Raw genomic sequence first — 14,777 nt, forward strand, 5'->3', positions numbered from 1 at the left:
TAGAGAGAGAGGGGTGTTGGAGTACGGAGAGAGAGAGAGAGGGGCCGGTGTTGGGATACATAGAGAGAGAGGGGCAGGTGTTGGGGTACAGAGAGAGAGATAGAGAGAGAGAGAGGGGCAGGTGTTGGGGTACAGAGAGAGAGAGAGAGAGAGAGAGAGAGGGGCAGGTGTTGGGGTACAGAGAGAGAGGGGCAGGTGTTGGGGTACAGAGAGAGAGATAGAGAGAGAGGGGCAGGTGTTGGGGTACAGAGAGAGAGAGGGGCAGGTGTTGGGGTACAGAGAGACAGAGGGGCAGGTGTTGGGGTACAGAGAGAGAGAGGGGCAGGTGTTGGGGTACAGAGAGAGAGAGGGGCAGGTGTTGGGGTACAGAGAGACAGAGGGGCAGGTGTTGGGGTACAGAGAGAGAGAGGGGCAGGTGTTGGGGTACAGAGGGGCAGGTGTTGGGGTACAGAGAGAGAGAGGGGCAGGTGTTGGGGTACAGAGGGGCAGGTGTTGGGGTCCTGTACCTGGAACTCTCCGGAGAGCCCCCCTCTGAACCCCCAGGGCTCGGGGTCGTCGGTCATCAGCTGGGCCGAGGGACGGCCACGCCCCCCTGGGGGAGGAAAGCACAACACGCCTTAAAAGAGCAAGAGGAAGAGCTGACCTCTATAAGAACTGACCTCTATAAGAACTGACCTCTATAAGAGCTGACCTCTATAAGAACTGACCTCTATAAGAGCTGACCTCTATAAGAACTGACCTCTGTAAGAACTGACCTCTATAAGAGCTGACCTCTATAAGAACTGACCTCTATAAGAGCTGACCTCTATAAGAGTTGACCTCTATAAGAACTGACCTCTATAAGAACTGACCTCTATAAGAGCTGGTGGTGAGTGTCATATCTCTGACCAGTAATAACATCTTAGGGTGGAGTTGTAGACAGCTCAAGGTTTTCAAGGTTGTCACAGAAGCATGTCTATAGATTGTGTTACCAGTCTAATACTGATAAAGTGCTGAATGTAGGAACGCTAGAACGGTTTCTGTACAGGAAGCCAATTTTCTGCCACACCTTAGAGGCTAGATTATCTACATGAAACTTGAAAGAGTTTATATTGATATTTTTACTCTCAATACGCAAGCCATTAGCCGTTGATAAATGGAGTCTTATCATCAATATTCCTGGCTCTAGGGCACAACATGAACAACAATGTTGTGACATCACAGCGTCTGGCCTACCTAGCGTAGTGACATCACGGCGTCTAACATACCTAACGTTGTGACATCACGGCGTCTGGCCTACCTAGCGTTGTGACGTCACGGCGTCTGGCCTACCTAGCGTTGTGACATCACAGCGTCTGGCCTACCTAGCGATATGACATCACAGCGTCTGGCCTACCTAGCGATATGACATCACAGCGTCTGGCCTACCTAGCGTTGTGACGTCACAGCGTCTGGCCTACCTAGCATTGTGACATCAGGGCGTCTGACCTACCTAGCGTTGTGACGTCACGGCGTCTGGCCTACCTAGCGTTGTGACGTCATGGCGTCTGGCCTACCTAGCGTTGTGACATCACGGCGTCTGGCCTACCTAGCGTTTTGACGTAGGCGCGCGCCAGGCCGACGCCGCTCTTGATGTCACAGATGTAGTTGTAGAGGTCGTACAGGATGCGGCGGTTGGGCGCGTTGGACAGACGGTTGAACATCTGGACCACGGCGCCGCACATGTCGTCGAAGCGGTCCGCCCTCGAACGCCACTCTGCTGTCTGAGGAATCAGGAATCACTGGATCAGTGGGTGTGTGAGAGAGAGAGAGAGAGAGAGAGAGAGAGAGGGAGAGAGAGAGAGAGAGAGAGAAAGAGGGGCAGTGGGAGAGAGAGAGAGAGGGGGGGGGGAGAGGGGCAGAGGGAGAGAGAGAAAGAGGGATGGAGAGAGAGAGAGAGGGAAAGAGAGAGAGGGGCACAGGTAGAGAGAGAAAGAGAGGGAGCGAAAGAGGGAGAGAGAGGGTGAAAGAGGGAGAGAACTGCCGAGGGAGAGAGAGAGAGAGAGAGAAAGAAAGCTTGACCGAGTCCAAGACAGAAAGAGGGAAGCCCCTCCCTCCCTCCTGACCGGTTCCTCCTCCTCCCCGCCTCCTCCCGCCCGGCGCTGGTTCCTCAGCCAGTCCAGTTCCCCCAGCATGGCGCCGGCGCGGGGCCCGTGCTCGTAGGGCAGGTAGAACAGCTCGGCCAGCAGGGCCAGGTCACCCGGGGTCAGCGGCTCGGCCGTGTACAGAGGGTGGTCCCCCGGGCCCGGCGCGTACACGGGGTCTCCCGCCTCCGTCTGCATGGGCTCCTCCTCCGGGGAGGCGTCCTTCCTCGGGGCCCGGGAGGGGGGAGGAGAGAGGGGGCCTGGGGAGAGATGGGGGGGGGAGAGAGAGGGAGAGAGGGAGGGAGGGAGGGAGAGAGAGAGAGGGAGAGAGAACTTCTTTGTTATGTAGAGGTCATCTCGGGGACATTCAAGGGACCCTGGCTAAACAGAGATTCAATAGACAGACGTATCATATCATATATCTGTATGTGATGTCTTATGTATTGTCTTTTGTCTTGTCTTAAGTCTTGTCTTATTGCTTGTCTTATTTCTTGTCTTGTGTCTTGTCTCATGTCTTGTCTTGTCTTATGTCTTGTCTTTTGTCTTGTCTTATTTATTGTCTTGTGTCTTGTCTTATTTATTGTCTTGTGTCTTGTCTTATGTCTTGTCTTGTGTCTTATGTCTTATGTCTTATGTCTTGTCTTATGTCTTGTCTTGTGTCTTATGTCTTATGTCTTATGTCTTGTCTTATGTCTTGTCTTGTGTCTTGTCTTGTGTCTTATGTCTTATGTCTTATGTCTTATGTCTTGTCTTGTCTTGTGAGCAGGTAGTGTGTGGTGCCGTACCTCCAGGCTGGTCAGTGGTGAGGAACTCGGTCAGCCAGTCGGTCAGGGCCAGGGTCAGGGCTCTGTGGGGGCAGTAGGGGAGCTCCTGCCCCTCCTCACCTGGGGAGAGGGGGGGGAGTTGGTGAGAGTAGAAGGCGCTCACTGTACCCGCGGGCTACACCTTCCATAACGGGACCGGACGGCGGGTCATGTGACGCGCTAACGGACGCTCACCCATCTCCACGTCCCTCGGCCCCGCCCCCCCGGCGCCGGCGCGGCACCAGGCGGCCAGGGTGTGCACCGCCACGAAGTTGGGGTAGAACTCACAGTTGGGGTTGGTGAGCACGCCTCCCAGCCTGGGGATGAGCTCCACCGGGCGGTCCTGGGGGGGTCACGGAGAAGGGTCAGAGGTCAGGGGGTTTATCACGCATCCTTTGGGTTTGTAGTGAACAAGGGAGGAGGGGCCGGGAGGGAGGGGCCGAAGTAGTCTTGACCCTTGACCCCCATCTTTAAGCTGACCATCCTAATATTAGAATACATGACCAGAGGAGGGAGGAACCTTCCAGAGAAATAAGGACTGGTCATCTATTCTAATATTAGGATGGTCAGCTTTAAGTCGCACTGAAACGGATGTTTGAGATCATCTAACTTCCGTAGTTTGACGTATTTCTGACGCAAACAAGCGAGTGTGGGACATATGTTTAAAGGAATTTGATTGGAACATTGACAAGTGGACGGATTTTAAGAACTTAAGACAGATTGGATAGAAGGATAGCGTTGATTGACGGGTGGATGTCGTGAGATTATTGGCCTAAAATCTAAGGTACCTGTTGTCGTCATTGCACGTGACCTACCGTTTTCCAGGAAGTAAGAAATGATATACTTTGATATAAGATTACAACAAAAGTAGAATTTTGTATTTTTTTTTGGCATACATCGTTGAATAGGTGAACACTATGACCAATTATGTGAACCAAAATGGGACAAAATGCTTTTTTCATTTCAGTGCGACTTTAAAGATCACCAGGTTAATTATCAAGTGGGGTCAAGGGTTACTACTTCAGGGCTTTGACCCCACAACCTTATACGGCCCCAGGAAGAGCCTCTGGGGGTCGTAGTCGTTGGCGTGGATGTTGTCCCAGATGACCGGCGCCCTCTGCAGGACGGAGGACACCTCCTCGATGGACTCCACCGAGATGACGTGGGACACCACCTTGGGACCTGCGGACACACACACACACACACACACACACACACAGGAAGACGTGGCATATATTATAATACTGTATATTAACATTAACATTAAGATTAACATATGCATACATACATGCATACATACATACATACATACATTAGGGCTGGGACTTTTGCCCAAAAATCATATTCGAAGTTCGTTTATTTATTAATAATAATATTCGAATATATTCGAATTATTATTAATAATATTTTTTACCATTAAATTCTTACAGAAAGACCTACCTAGGTTTTAAAATAAAGTTGTGCACATTCTGTCCACTAGTGGGCATTGTATCATAGGCAATATCGATAAGCAATGATGTTTTCAGAATGATTTTTTTATCAGATGTCTTAGTTATATCAAGATTAACTGCGAGGGGAGTCCCAGCCCAGCTGATAACCCTCCGTTGCGGGTTGGGGGGAAGCAACGGTCGGCTGGGATCCTGCCTCTCATAGTTAACCAGCAACTGGTCAGTGGACGGTACCAGGCAGCCTACGCTATGTCTGAATCAAAGAAGGTTATCAAACTAGCTGGCTAGGATCATTTAAGCATAACAATCCAACGGCTCCAACTCCCCCAAAAGAACCCCTCCACTGCACAAGCACCAACCCCAATAATAATAATAATAATAATAATAATAAGCACAAGCTACCGAGTGCAACGTTAGCCTTGCTAACGGAGATAATGCATTTGGAGGAGAGTTGCAGCTGGTGCTAAACGAGGCAAAGGAAGAATATTTTGTGGACTATTATCACATCCATTTCACAGTTGGGATTATACAGAAAGGTGAGGATCGAGCGTGTTGGATGACCAACTCAAATGCCTGGCTAGCTCAATATTGTTGTGAGCCGGAGCCCGTCGCTTTCACTGGATGACTCGTGAAGCATGCTACATTTATCTCGCATACTAAACATGTTTTCGTGGAGTAGTACAGGTATGTACTAAATCGCATGTAGTAGGCGAGTTGCAGTATGTACTATATAGTATGTAATATGGACATTCGGACACGGCCCAAGCTCCTTGGTAAGGGCTGGGTAAGGGCGATCAACCTCCTTGTTTACATTTTTACTTGCTTACCGATTGGCTATTTGGATCCTGCCGTCACAGTCATACAACGACTATTTTTTAGTAACTAGTTAGTAGTTACTAGTTAAGACAACGCCTAAATTGCCGTGGTGCAACCGAAATTAGACACCAAACTAATATGCGACTAACTAGTAGCAACTAAGAGTTTAGTCAGTGTTTAGGCATGACTACATGCTTGGGTTTATGGTGCGTTCCAGGCAACCCGTAACTCGTGTTTTTCCGACGTCCTACACGTGAAAATGCTCTGGAATGGCAGTAGCCTACATCGATCTGTACGAGTTCACGGGTGGGAAGTTACGGGTTTGACTGCCATTCCAGAGCATTTTCACGTGTAGGAGGTCGGAAAAACACGAGTTACGGGTTGCCTGGAACGCGTGCTAACTAACGTCAACTCCTACAGGAGCCCAGGTGTCCAATAGCCTTGCTAATGAGCTCGCGATTGCAACTTCACCAGGCGTGAAAAACCCTCTGAATCTGAATCAAAAGCAACGTTTGCTAGCCAACACATTTACAAAAAATTATGCCTATAACAGGTTCGAATATTAAGGGCTGCCTAATATTCGTTCGAATACCAGTATTTCTGTCAATATTCGAATTATATTCGAATCCCGAAGTTCGGACTCCCAGCCCTAACATACATACATACATACATACATACATTGTATGTATTCTTGAGAAGAAAGTCGCCTTTTCAGTGAAAGTTGCATTCGAGGGAGGTTACTATGCCAACTGCAGGATATTATGGTATGGCAGAATGGCTGGGAATTGCGACAGCACCCCAGTCTCAGTTATTCCCGACGGCCGTTCGGTCCTTCTGCTCCGTTCTGTGGTAATTTTGTGTCCAGTCTCGTTCTGCCTCGTCCAGCCCGCCGTGACTCACCTGTCCAGAGCACGCCGATCCCCGGGAGCAGCCGCTGACCCACGGTGTGGAGGTAGGAGGACTGGGACACGCTGGGAGTGCAGAACGCAGCGCAGTAATCTGACGGAACCCACAGAGAACACACACACACACACAGACAAAGATGCAGGTCTAACCGTGAGGCAAACTTATAGATAAGACACGGCTTTATGAGAAAAAAATGACCACGACAAGGAATAAAGATGGCGGTCCATCATCCAGCTTGCATGACGTGCCAAGCAGATATCAAGAATCAAAACGCTCTAGAGCTCTTCCATTAGAACGTCAGTTGGGTTCTGCAGGTTCCGGTTTCCGTGGTGGTGGTGTGGGGGGGGGTTCTCTGACCTGTGGGGCAGAAGAGGAAGGTCTCCGGTTCTCCCAGGTGCTGGTAGACCTCGTTGGTGACGGCGACCTGCGCGTGGGCGAAGGAGCTGAAGGCTTGCTTGTCTGCGGGACACATCTCCGTCTCGATGTCGTCAAACAGCAGGGAGAAGGAGCGGCAGCCCAACTCCACCACCTGAGAGGGTTAGAAGAAGAAGAAGAAGAAGAAGAAGGAGGAGGAGGAGGAGGAGGAGGAGGAGAAGAAGAAGAAGAAGAAGAAGAAGAAGAAGAAGAAGGAGGAGGAGGAGGAGAAGAAGGAGGAGGAGGAGGAGAAGAAGAAGAAGAAGAAGAAGAAGAAGGAGGAGGAGGAGAAGAAGAAGAAGAAGAAGAAGAAGAAGAAGAAGAAGAAGAAGGAGGAGGAGGAGGAGGAGAAGAAGAAGAAGAAGAAGAAGAAGAAGAAGAAGGAGGAGGAGAAGAAGTAGAAGAAGAAGAAGAAGAAGAAGAAGAAGAAGGAGGAGAAGAAGAAGAAGAAGAAGAAGAAGAAGAAGAAGGAGGAGGAGGAGGAGGAGAAGAAGAAGAAGAAGAAGAAGAAGAAGAAGAAGAAGAAGAAGAAGAAGGAGGAGGAGGAGAAGAAGAAGAAGAAGAAGAAGAAGAAGAAGAAGAAGAAGAAGAAGAAGGAGGAGGAGGAGAAGAAGAAGAAGAAGAAGGAGGAGGAGAAGAAGAAGAAGAAGTAGAAGAAGAAGAAGAACAAGAAGAAGAAGAAGAAGGAGAAGAAGTAGAAGAAGAAGAAGACACGCACTTAGAGTAAATGTTCTCTGGTCTCAACCCATCCCAACGTCCTTACCCCCAAGGGCAGCTGGGAGCAGACAGTAGGCAGCGTGTGGGGGACCAAACCAAGCGCTCCTGTCCGTCTTCACCAGCGTTGGCGACCTGTTCTCCTGCATGTTTCTCGTATTGGGTTCTTTTGGGAGAACATGCAAACTGCACACAGAAAGACCCAGAGAGCTTCTTGCTGTGAGGCGACAGCACTGGGTACTTGCTCAAGGACACTTCAGCACACGGCCTGGAGCTGGGATCGAACCGGGGACCTTGCGATCCCCAGCCGGCCGCTCTACCTCCCGAGCCACACGCCATGAACAGCTTCATTAAGTTTTCTTACTCCCTGTTCTGAGAATGAGAGCCTTCACCTTTCAAGACATTGTGTGATGAATCCTCCTTTGTCCCCTCAACCGGTTTTAACCAGTTCCAGAACCCCAACTGCACCAGCTCAAGTTCTAGAGCCCCCCCCCCCCCCACACACGGTTCTAGAACCCTACAGTACCATACACACCTGGTCCAGTTTCCTCTTGAGTGAGGCCACCTCTTTGGGGTTGGAGAAGGTGATGTCCAGCCCGGGGGAGATGGCGTAGACGAACTCCACATCGTGCTGCTTCGCTGCCGAGATCAGGGCCTGGAGTTGTTCTAGGAGAGAGGAAGAACGCAAATTACAGTACTTTAACTATTTACTGTACTCACTTGGTATTTTGATTGAAAACACCGTCGCTGTGACCTAAGAAGAGCCATTGAGGAGATATTGTAGCTGTTTTTTTTCAGGTTAAGGAAAAGTAGGTAGTTAGGGCAACGCTAGCCCTGGTCCAGGGGGGTATGCTATTCAGGGCTATACCCTGGTAGCCCGCCCTGCTGGTACACCCCCCTGCTGGTACACCCCCCTGCTGATCTCCCTCCACAATAGACAGCCTGTGAGATCATGTGACTAGGGTCGCGAAGCCAGGCTAGTGGATACCATAGCAACCACTGTTGCCCGCAAACCACCCTGAGTTCGATTGATACCCCCGTGTCAGCTGTGGATTGCCTCTCTCTCTCCCTCCTATCTTCTAACCAGGTCCAGTGGATGCCCCACTGTCACCAGCAGACCTCCCTGAGTCCGATAGATATCCCTGTGTCTGCTGTGGTGGATGTCTCTGCATTTAGTTAACACACACACACACACGTACACACAGACATACACCAGCCCACTTCCGGCTTTAGGCCTGGGCCATAGCAAACACACACCAGTATTTGCCATGTCTCTCCTATGTTGTTTTTTAGCTTCTCTTACTCTGAAAATGTAATTTATTGCTTTATAAATGTTCTTAGCCGGTAGACAAACATACTCCAGGAGCTTGCTCCATCGCCTTGTTGAGAGGGGTCAGGGAAGAATTTTTACAGCTCACTTATCTGGCCCCCGGGTGATTACTGTTTTTTTGCTTCCCTCTGGAATATGTAGAGAGTGGGTCGTATGCCCACCTCCCTTGTTCTCTGTAAAGCGCATTGTGTTGCCTCTGGGTATGAAATGCGCTATACAAATAAAGCTTTGATTGATTGATTGATTGATTGATAGTAGCTGAGTGGATATCGGTGGATATATAGTGCAGGGCGGTATACTGGGGCTATACTGTAGTCTACTGACCTAGATCAGGGCTAGGGCAACATCAATCTGGGACTCTACTTACCCAACAATCTTATGGCCTGGTATATAAAAAGCATCTCCTAAGCAACTGAATAACAAAACAGTGTTTATTGCGAGTAAAGGTCAGAGGTCAGTATCTTATCAGAGGGGTGGGTGTGGAGCAGGCGGGGAGAGAGGGGGAGGGGAGGGGGAGGGGGAGGGGGAGGGGGAGATGGAGAGGGGAGGGGGAGGGGGAGAGGGAGAGGGAGAGGGAGAGGGAGAGGGAGAGGGAGAGGGGAGGGGGAGGGGAGGGGGAGGGGGAGATGCAACACTGGATCTGGATTTTTTTTAAATACAGTGTTTATGTATTGTATGTGTCCATTTATTAATGTAGTATGGAGTTTAGCCAGTCCCTGCTCCCAGCTGCTTCCTGTTAGTTTGTGCGCGAATGAGTGAGTGAAAGGGTGAGTGAGAGAGTGAATGGGTGAGGGAGAGAATGAATGGGTGAGGGAGAGAATGAATGGGTGAGGGAGAGAGTGAATGGGTGAGGGAGAGACTGAATGGGTGAGTGAGAGAGTGAAAGGGTGAGTGAGAGAGTGAATGGGTGAGGGAGGGAGTGAATGGGTGAGGGAGAGAGTGAATGAGTGAGTGAGAGGGTGAATGGGTGAGTGAGAGAGTGAATGGGTGAGGGAGAGAGTGAATGGGTGAGGGAGAGAGTGAATGGGTGAGTGAGAGAGTGAATGGGTGAGGGAGAGAGTGAATGGGTGAGGGAGGGAGTGAATGGGTGAGGGAGAGAGTGAATGGGTGAGTGAGAGAGTGAATGGGTGAGTGAGCGAGTGAATTGGTGAGGGATAGACTGAATGAGTGAGTGAGAGAGTGAATGGGTGAGGGAGAGAGTGAATGGGTGAGGGAGAGAGTGAATGGGTGAGGGAGGGAGTGAACGGGTGAGTGAGAGAGTGAACGGGTGAGGGAGAGAGTGAATGGGTGAGGGAGAGAGTGAATGGGTGAGGGAGGGAGTGAATGGGTGAGGGAGAGAGTGAATGGGTGAGGGAGAGAGTGAATGGGTGAGGGAGGGAGTGAATGGGTGAGGGAGAGAGTGAATGGGTGAGGGAGGGAGTGAATGGGTGAGGGAGACAGTGAATGGGTGAGGGAGAGAGTGAATGGGTGAGGGAGAGACTGAATGAGTGAGTGAGAGTGAATGGGTGAGGGAGAGAGTGAATGGGTGAGGGAGGGAGTGAATGGGTGAGGGAGAGAGTGAATGGGTGAGGGAGAGAGTGAATGGGTGAGGGAGGGAGTGAATGGGTGAGGGAGAGAGTGAATGGGTGAGGGAGGGAATGAATGGGTGAGGGAGAGAGTGAATGGGTGAGGGAGAGAGTGAATGGGTGAGGGAGAGAGCTCTCACCTGCCTCCTCGGGGGAGTACAGGTCCCTCCAGTACATCCTGTGCTTGTAGTCATCTTTGGGGGCGTAGAGGTAGGTGTTCAACCCCCACTTCTGCTCTCTGTGGAGAAACACACACACACACACACACACACACACACACACACACACACACAATGTCCGTAAGGGTCTCAGAGTGGGGACCATAACAGGCTAGTTCATGGACAACAGTTCGTTACCTTCTGAACAGATCTGTTCTCTGCTCCATAGTCCATGGTCGCCCGTAAAAACCTACAGGAAGCCAAAGTCATCAAGCGGAGTTATTTCTCATTCCCAAGAGTTAGAACCAATTAATTAGGCCATGCGAGTAAACAACGACAATATTCAGCTATCATATTGACTCTGTCATCAATCTGTAAAAAATGATTGTGGTCAGTGCATTTTATGTGCTTACAATATGTGGAATCTAACATTTCCCGTGTAACACAGACACACACCAAAAACACAATCACACAACACCCAGGTACGTCCTCCCCAACCCCTCATCTGACCCCTCACTCACCCTCCACTAACACACACACACCAAAAACACAATCACACAACACCCAGGTACGTCCTCCCCAACCCCTCATCTGACCCCTCACTCACCCTCCACTAACACAGACACACACCACAAACACAACACCCAGGTACGTCCTGACCAACCCCTCATCTGACCCCTCACTCACCCTCCACTAACACAGACACACACCACAAACACAACACCCAGGTACGTCCTGACCAAGCCCTCATCTGACCCCTCACTCACCCTCCACTAACACAGACACACACCAAAAACACAACCACACAACACCCAGGTACGTCCTGACCAAGCCCTCATCTGACCCCTCACTCACCCTCCGATAACACAGACACACACCAACAACACAACACCCAGGTACGTCCTGACCAACCCCTCATCTGACCCCTCACTCACCCTCCACTAACACAGACACACACCAAAAACACAATCACACAACACCCAGGTACGTCCTGACCAAGCCCTCATCTGACCCCTCACTCACCCTCCACTAACACACACACACACCAAAAACACAATCACACAACACCCAGGTACGTCCTGACCAACCCCTCATCTGACCCCTCACTCACCCTCCACTAACACAGACACACACCAAAAACACAATCACACAACACCCAGGTACGTCCTGACCAACCCCTCATCTGACCCCTCACTCACCCTCCACTAACACAGACACACACCAAAAACACAATCACACAACACCCAGGTACGTCCTGACCAAGCCCTCATCTGACCCCTCACTCACCCTCCACTACACCGCAGATGAAGCGCCTCTTCCCCGAACTCGGCTTCGACATGGTCCAAGTCACACTTCTCGACTTTCTGTGGTTCTATCTCTTCAGTTTAATCGATAATGGCAACGCGGATACGTGGCTCACATGCATACGATGTGACGTTATCTGTTTGGGCAGAACGACTATCCAATAATTATGTTTATGTGTGCGTGTTGCAATAAGCTGAACTGTTTTATTGATCTTCAGTTCCTGATTGTTGCACATGCCTTCCCCACTGCGCAGAATCATTATCCAACACAAATCAAGTATATTGTATAATACGATGATAAAGATGATAACGACAGGCCATAGTGAGACAATAATGTAGCCTAATTTTTATATAAGTGTCCACAAAACAGAAGCGTGCGTTGAGTCGACGTGTAGGAACTACAGCGTACATTGAGCGTCTTAAAGAGACAGTGCACGTTTTCTCTTAAAGAACCAGCAATACTCATATGAGACATGAAACAACATAGGCGTTTATTTATTCAAGCAGATTAAATGCTATTCTTCTAAGTTCGGGTAGTTCCACTATTATAGTACTTTTTATTAAAGAAAATAAGTACATAGGTAAGAGTATGCAAAAAGATGTGTTCCATCATTAAAAAAACATGAATATTTACAAAATTCATTCATACTTATACATATACATACATATTCATAATTTGGATTATAATTGTGATTGCTACATGTTTGCACTCACTCCAAAGATTTTGTTTTATAGTAAACATGGCAAAGTGTATTAATAATAAAAACAAAATAATTGAAGTCAGATATAGGCCTAGTGCTATAAAACAGGAGCGTTTGTGTCGCGCCAAAGTACATGTTGAGAACTCCTCCCTCTCTTCTTCCTCTTCTCTCCTCCCATGATTCCTTGCTTCCTCCAACCATTTTTCCTCCTTCTACCTCTTCAACCTGAGGTAAATATTCAACACCCCCCCCCCCCCCCAACCGCCATCTTCTCCTCCGTGCTACCTCTTCAACCTGAGGTAAATATTCGACACCCCCCCAACCGCCATCTTCTCCTCCCTGCTACCTCTTCAACCTGAGGTAAATATTCGACACCCCCCCAACCGCCATCTTCTCCTCCCTGCTACCTCTTCAACCTGAGGGAAATATTCAACACCCCCCCAACCGCCATCTTCTCCTCCCTGCTACCTCTTCAGGCTTTTCTGGGCCTGCTTCAGTAAAGAGTCAAAGTCCAGCTCGTCAAACTTGTTCTTGGCCGGTGCTGGGTCCACTTCACGGCTGGAGTCTGCGAGGGGACGGGAGAACACACAGTTTGACTCACAGTGTTGACAAGACGACCGATTCAAAATGTCCGCAAACCCCCCCCCTTCTGCATGGTATATGACCCTCTTTTCAAGTTACTGATCTGACTGGTTAACCGCCACTCCAACCATGTTAGATCAGAGATGACCTTGAGGAAAGGACGGAAGGAAGGAAGAGAGGATGAATTGGGGCCCAAGTTTCTCAGTTTCTACGTCCTCGAGGTAATCGTTTTCAAAAACACAATCAATCTTTCCTCCCTTCCTGTGATCATATTAAGGAAAGGATGAAAGGAAGGAAGGAGGGATGGAAGGGAGGGAGGGAGGAAGGATGAATTGGGGCTCAAGCACGCCCGGTTCTACGAGGGGGCATTGCTAAAAATATGTCTGTGTCAGTGTGTCATCATCATCTTGACGCTGCCTAATAAATTATTGCGTTTACCAGTGAGGACAGTGTGTGAGACTTCTTTCTTTTACCTGGGAATACCCCTATAAAAGTTGCATTGTAGCTTTCTAGATCTCGCTTTCAAGGTGCACCAGATTGATGCCTCTAAATTAACACTGTTCAAAAATGTGCCCCCTTGCAATTCATGACTGCCCCCACAGTCTTTTCATCCTGGGGCCGGGCCTGGGCCCAAGTCTCTCACCCAGGTCTGCGTATCCGGACCGGCAGAACTGCCGCCTCCCCCCGAAGCAGAGGTCAAAGGGCAGCTCGTCGGGGCGCCGCAGCTTGCTGCCATTCTCGATGGCGGCGAACGCATCTTCCATGTTGTAGAACGTCACAAAGCCGTAGTGGTCGCTACGGGAACCACACACACAGGGTTTGAGTGATGATAATAAATAAAAAACATCACCTTCCAATCAAGTCACACAGGAGTTATGTAACAACGACATGTAATACCTGGTATTGTCTCTGCTAAGGTCAGATTATTATTATTTATTATATTTTCATATATTTTCCCCGTCTTTTCTCACCCTCTCTCTCTGAAGTGCAGGGAGCAGTTCTCCACCTCCCCAAACAGAGAGAAGCGCCCCCTCAGCTCCTCGTGCGTCATGGTGGTCCGGATGCGGCCCACGTACACCACCCTGCGCTCGTTCTGGTTAAACCACAGAAGAAGAGGGAGAGCGTCAGCGGCGGCCATCTTGAAAAGACCACAGGGGATCCTTCCTCGTTGAATGCACGCGCTGTGGCGCTTTCTACATCCTACGCAATATCTAGAAATGAGTTCGTAGGTACCTAAACTATGTACTCACTATGGCTTTGAGTTTCTGGATCTTCAGGTCCTGCTGTCGTCTGCGCTTCCTGGATTCGGTGACGCTGGTGGAACGGTAGGTGGGGCTGCGTGGTGGAGAGACGAAGAGCGAGATGAACGAACTGTGATACGACGCTCGGCAAGCTTTATCGACAAACTAACTAACTAACAAACTGCTCTCTCACCTGTAGACGTCTCTCCGCCCGCGCGTTGGCCTGGAGGAGCGGCAGCAGGGAGACCGCGACCGAGACCGGGACCACGACCCGGTTCTGGAGCGGGGCCGGTCGGGTCGGGTTCTGGAGTAGGGGATCCGGTAGGGTCGGGTCGGAGAACGGGAGGCGGAACTGGAACCGGAGCGAGAGGAGCAGGAGCTGCTCTCGGAACGCCTGTGACGGAACCTGGAGAGAGAGAGAGAGAGGGATAGAGAGAGAGGGAGAGAGAGAGAGAGAGTGAGAGATGGAGGGAGAGACAGAGAGAGAGACAGAGAGAGAGAGAGAGAGATAAGAGATAAAAGGGAGAGATTGACAAAGAGGAGGAGGCAGATAGGTAAGGAGTCTACTAAATAACCTCATCTGTGTCCTTCGACAACATTTAATAAAGTTAACTACATTTTTCAACTGTGGACATTATGTACCTCTTCCTAGGCGGTGACCTGGACCGAGAGGAGGAGGATGAGGAGGAAGAG

General features: G+C 49.8%; 1 protein-coding gene across 1 annotated transcript in view; it reads right to left on the reverse strand.

Annotated features, from left to right (window-relative positions):
- ogal (O-GlcNAcase like) overlaps positions 1 to 11,847 on the reverse strand; it is a 15,999-nt gene extending 4,152 nt beyond the window's left edge. Inside the window, exons 1-12 of the mRNA XM_084462409.1 lie at positions 11,544 to 11,847; positions 10,455 to 10,506; positions 10,239 to 10,336; positions 7,739 to 7,869; positions 6,433 to 6,604; positions 6,070 to 6,168; positions 3,948 to 4,087; positions 3,101 to 3,248; positions 2,888 to 2,986; positions 2,085 to 2,362; positions 1,568 to 1,742; positions 507 to 592 (exon numbers count right to left, since the gene is read on the reverse strand). Coding sequence (XP_084318535.1) covers positions 507 to 592; positions 1,568 to 1,742; positions 2,085 to 2,362; positions 2,888 to 2,986; positions 3,101 to 3,248; positions 3,948 to 4,087; positions 6,070 to 6,168; positions 6,433 to 6,604; positions 7,739 to 7,869; positions 10,239 to 10,336; positions 10,455 to 10,506; positions 11,544 to 11,595 — 1,530 coding nt within the window. The 5' untranslated portion in view covers positions 11,596 to 11,847. The remainder of the gene's footprint in view (positions 1 to 506; positions 593 to 1,567; positions 1,743 to 2,084; positions 2,363 to 2,887; positions 2,987 to 3,100; positions 3,249 to 3,947; positions 4,088 to 6,069; positions 6,169 to 6,432; positions 6,605 to 7,738; positions 7,870 to 10,238; positions 10,337 to 10,454; positions 10,507 to 11,543) is intronic.
- Between the last annotated feature and the right edge of the window lie 2,930 nt (positions 11,848 to 14,777).

This window comes from Borostomias antarcticus (assembly GCF_949987555.1).
Source record: "Borostomias antarcticus genome assembly, contig: scaffold_261, whole genome shotgun sequence".
Taxonomy (NCBI): domain Eukaryota; kingdom Metazoa; phylum Chordata; class Actinopteri; order Stomiiformes; family Stomiidae; genus Borostomias; species Borostomias antarcticus.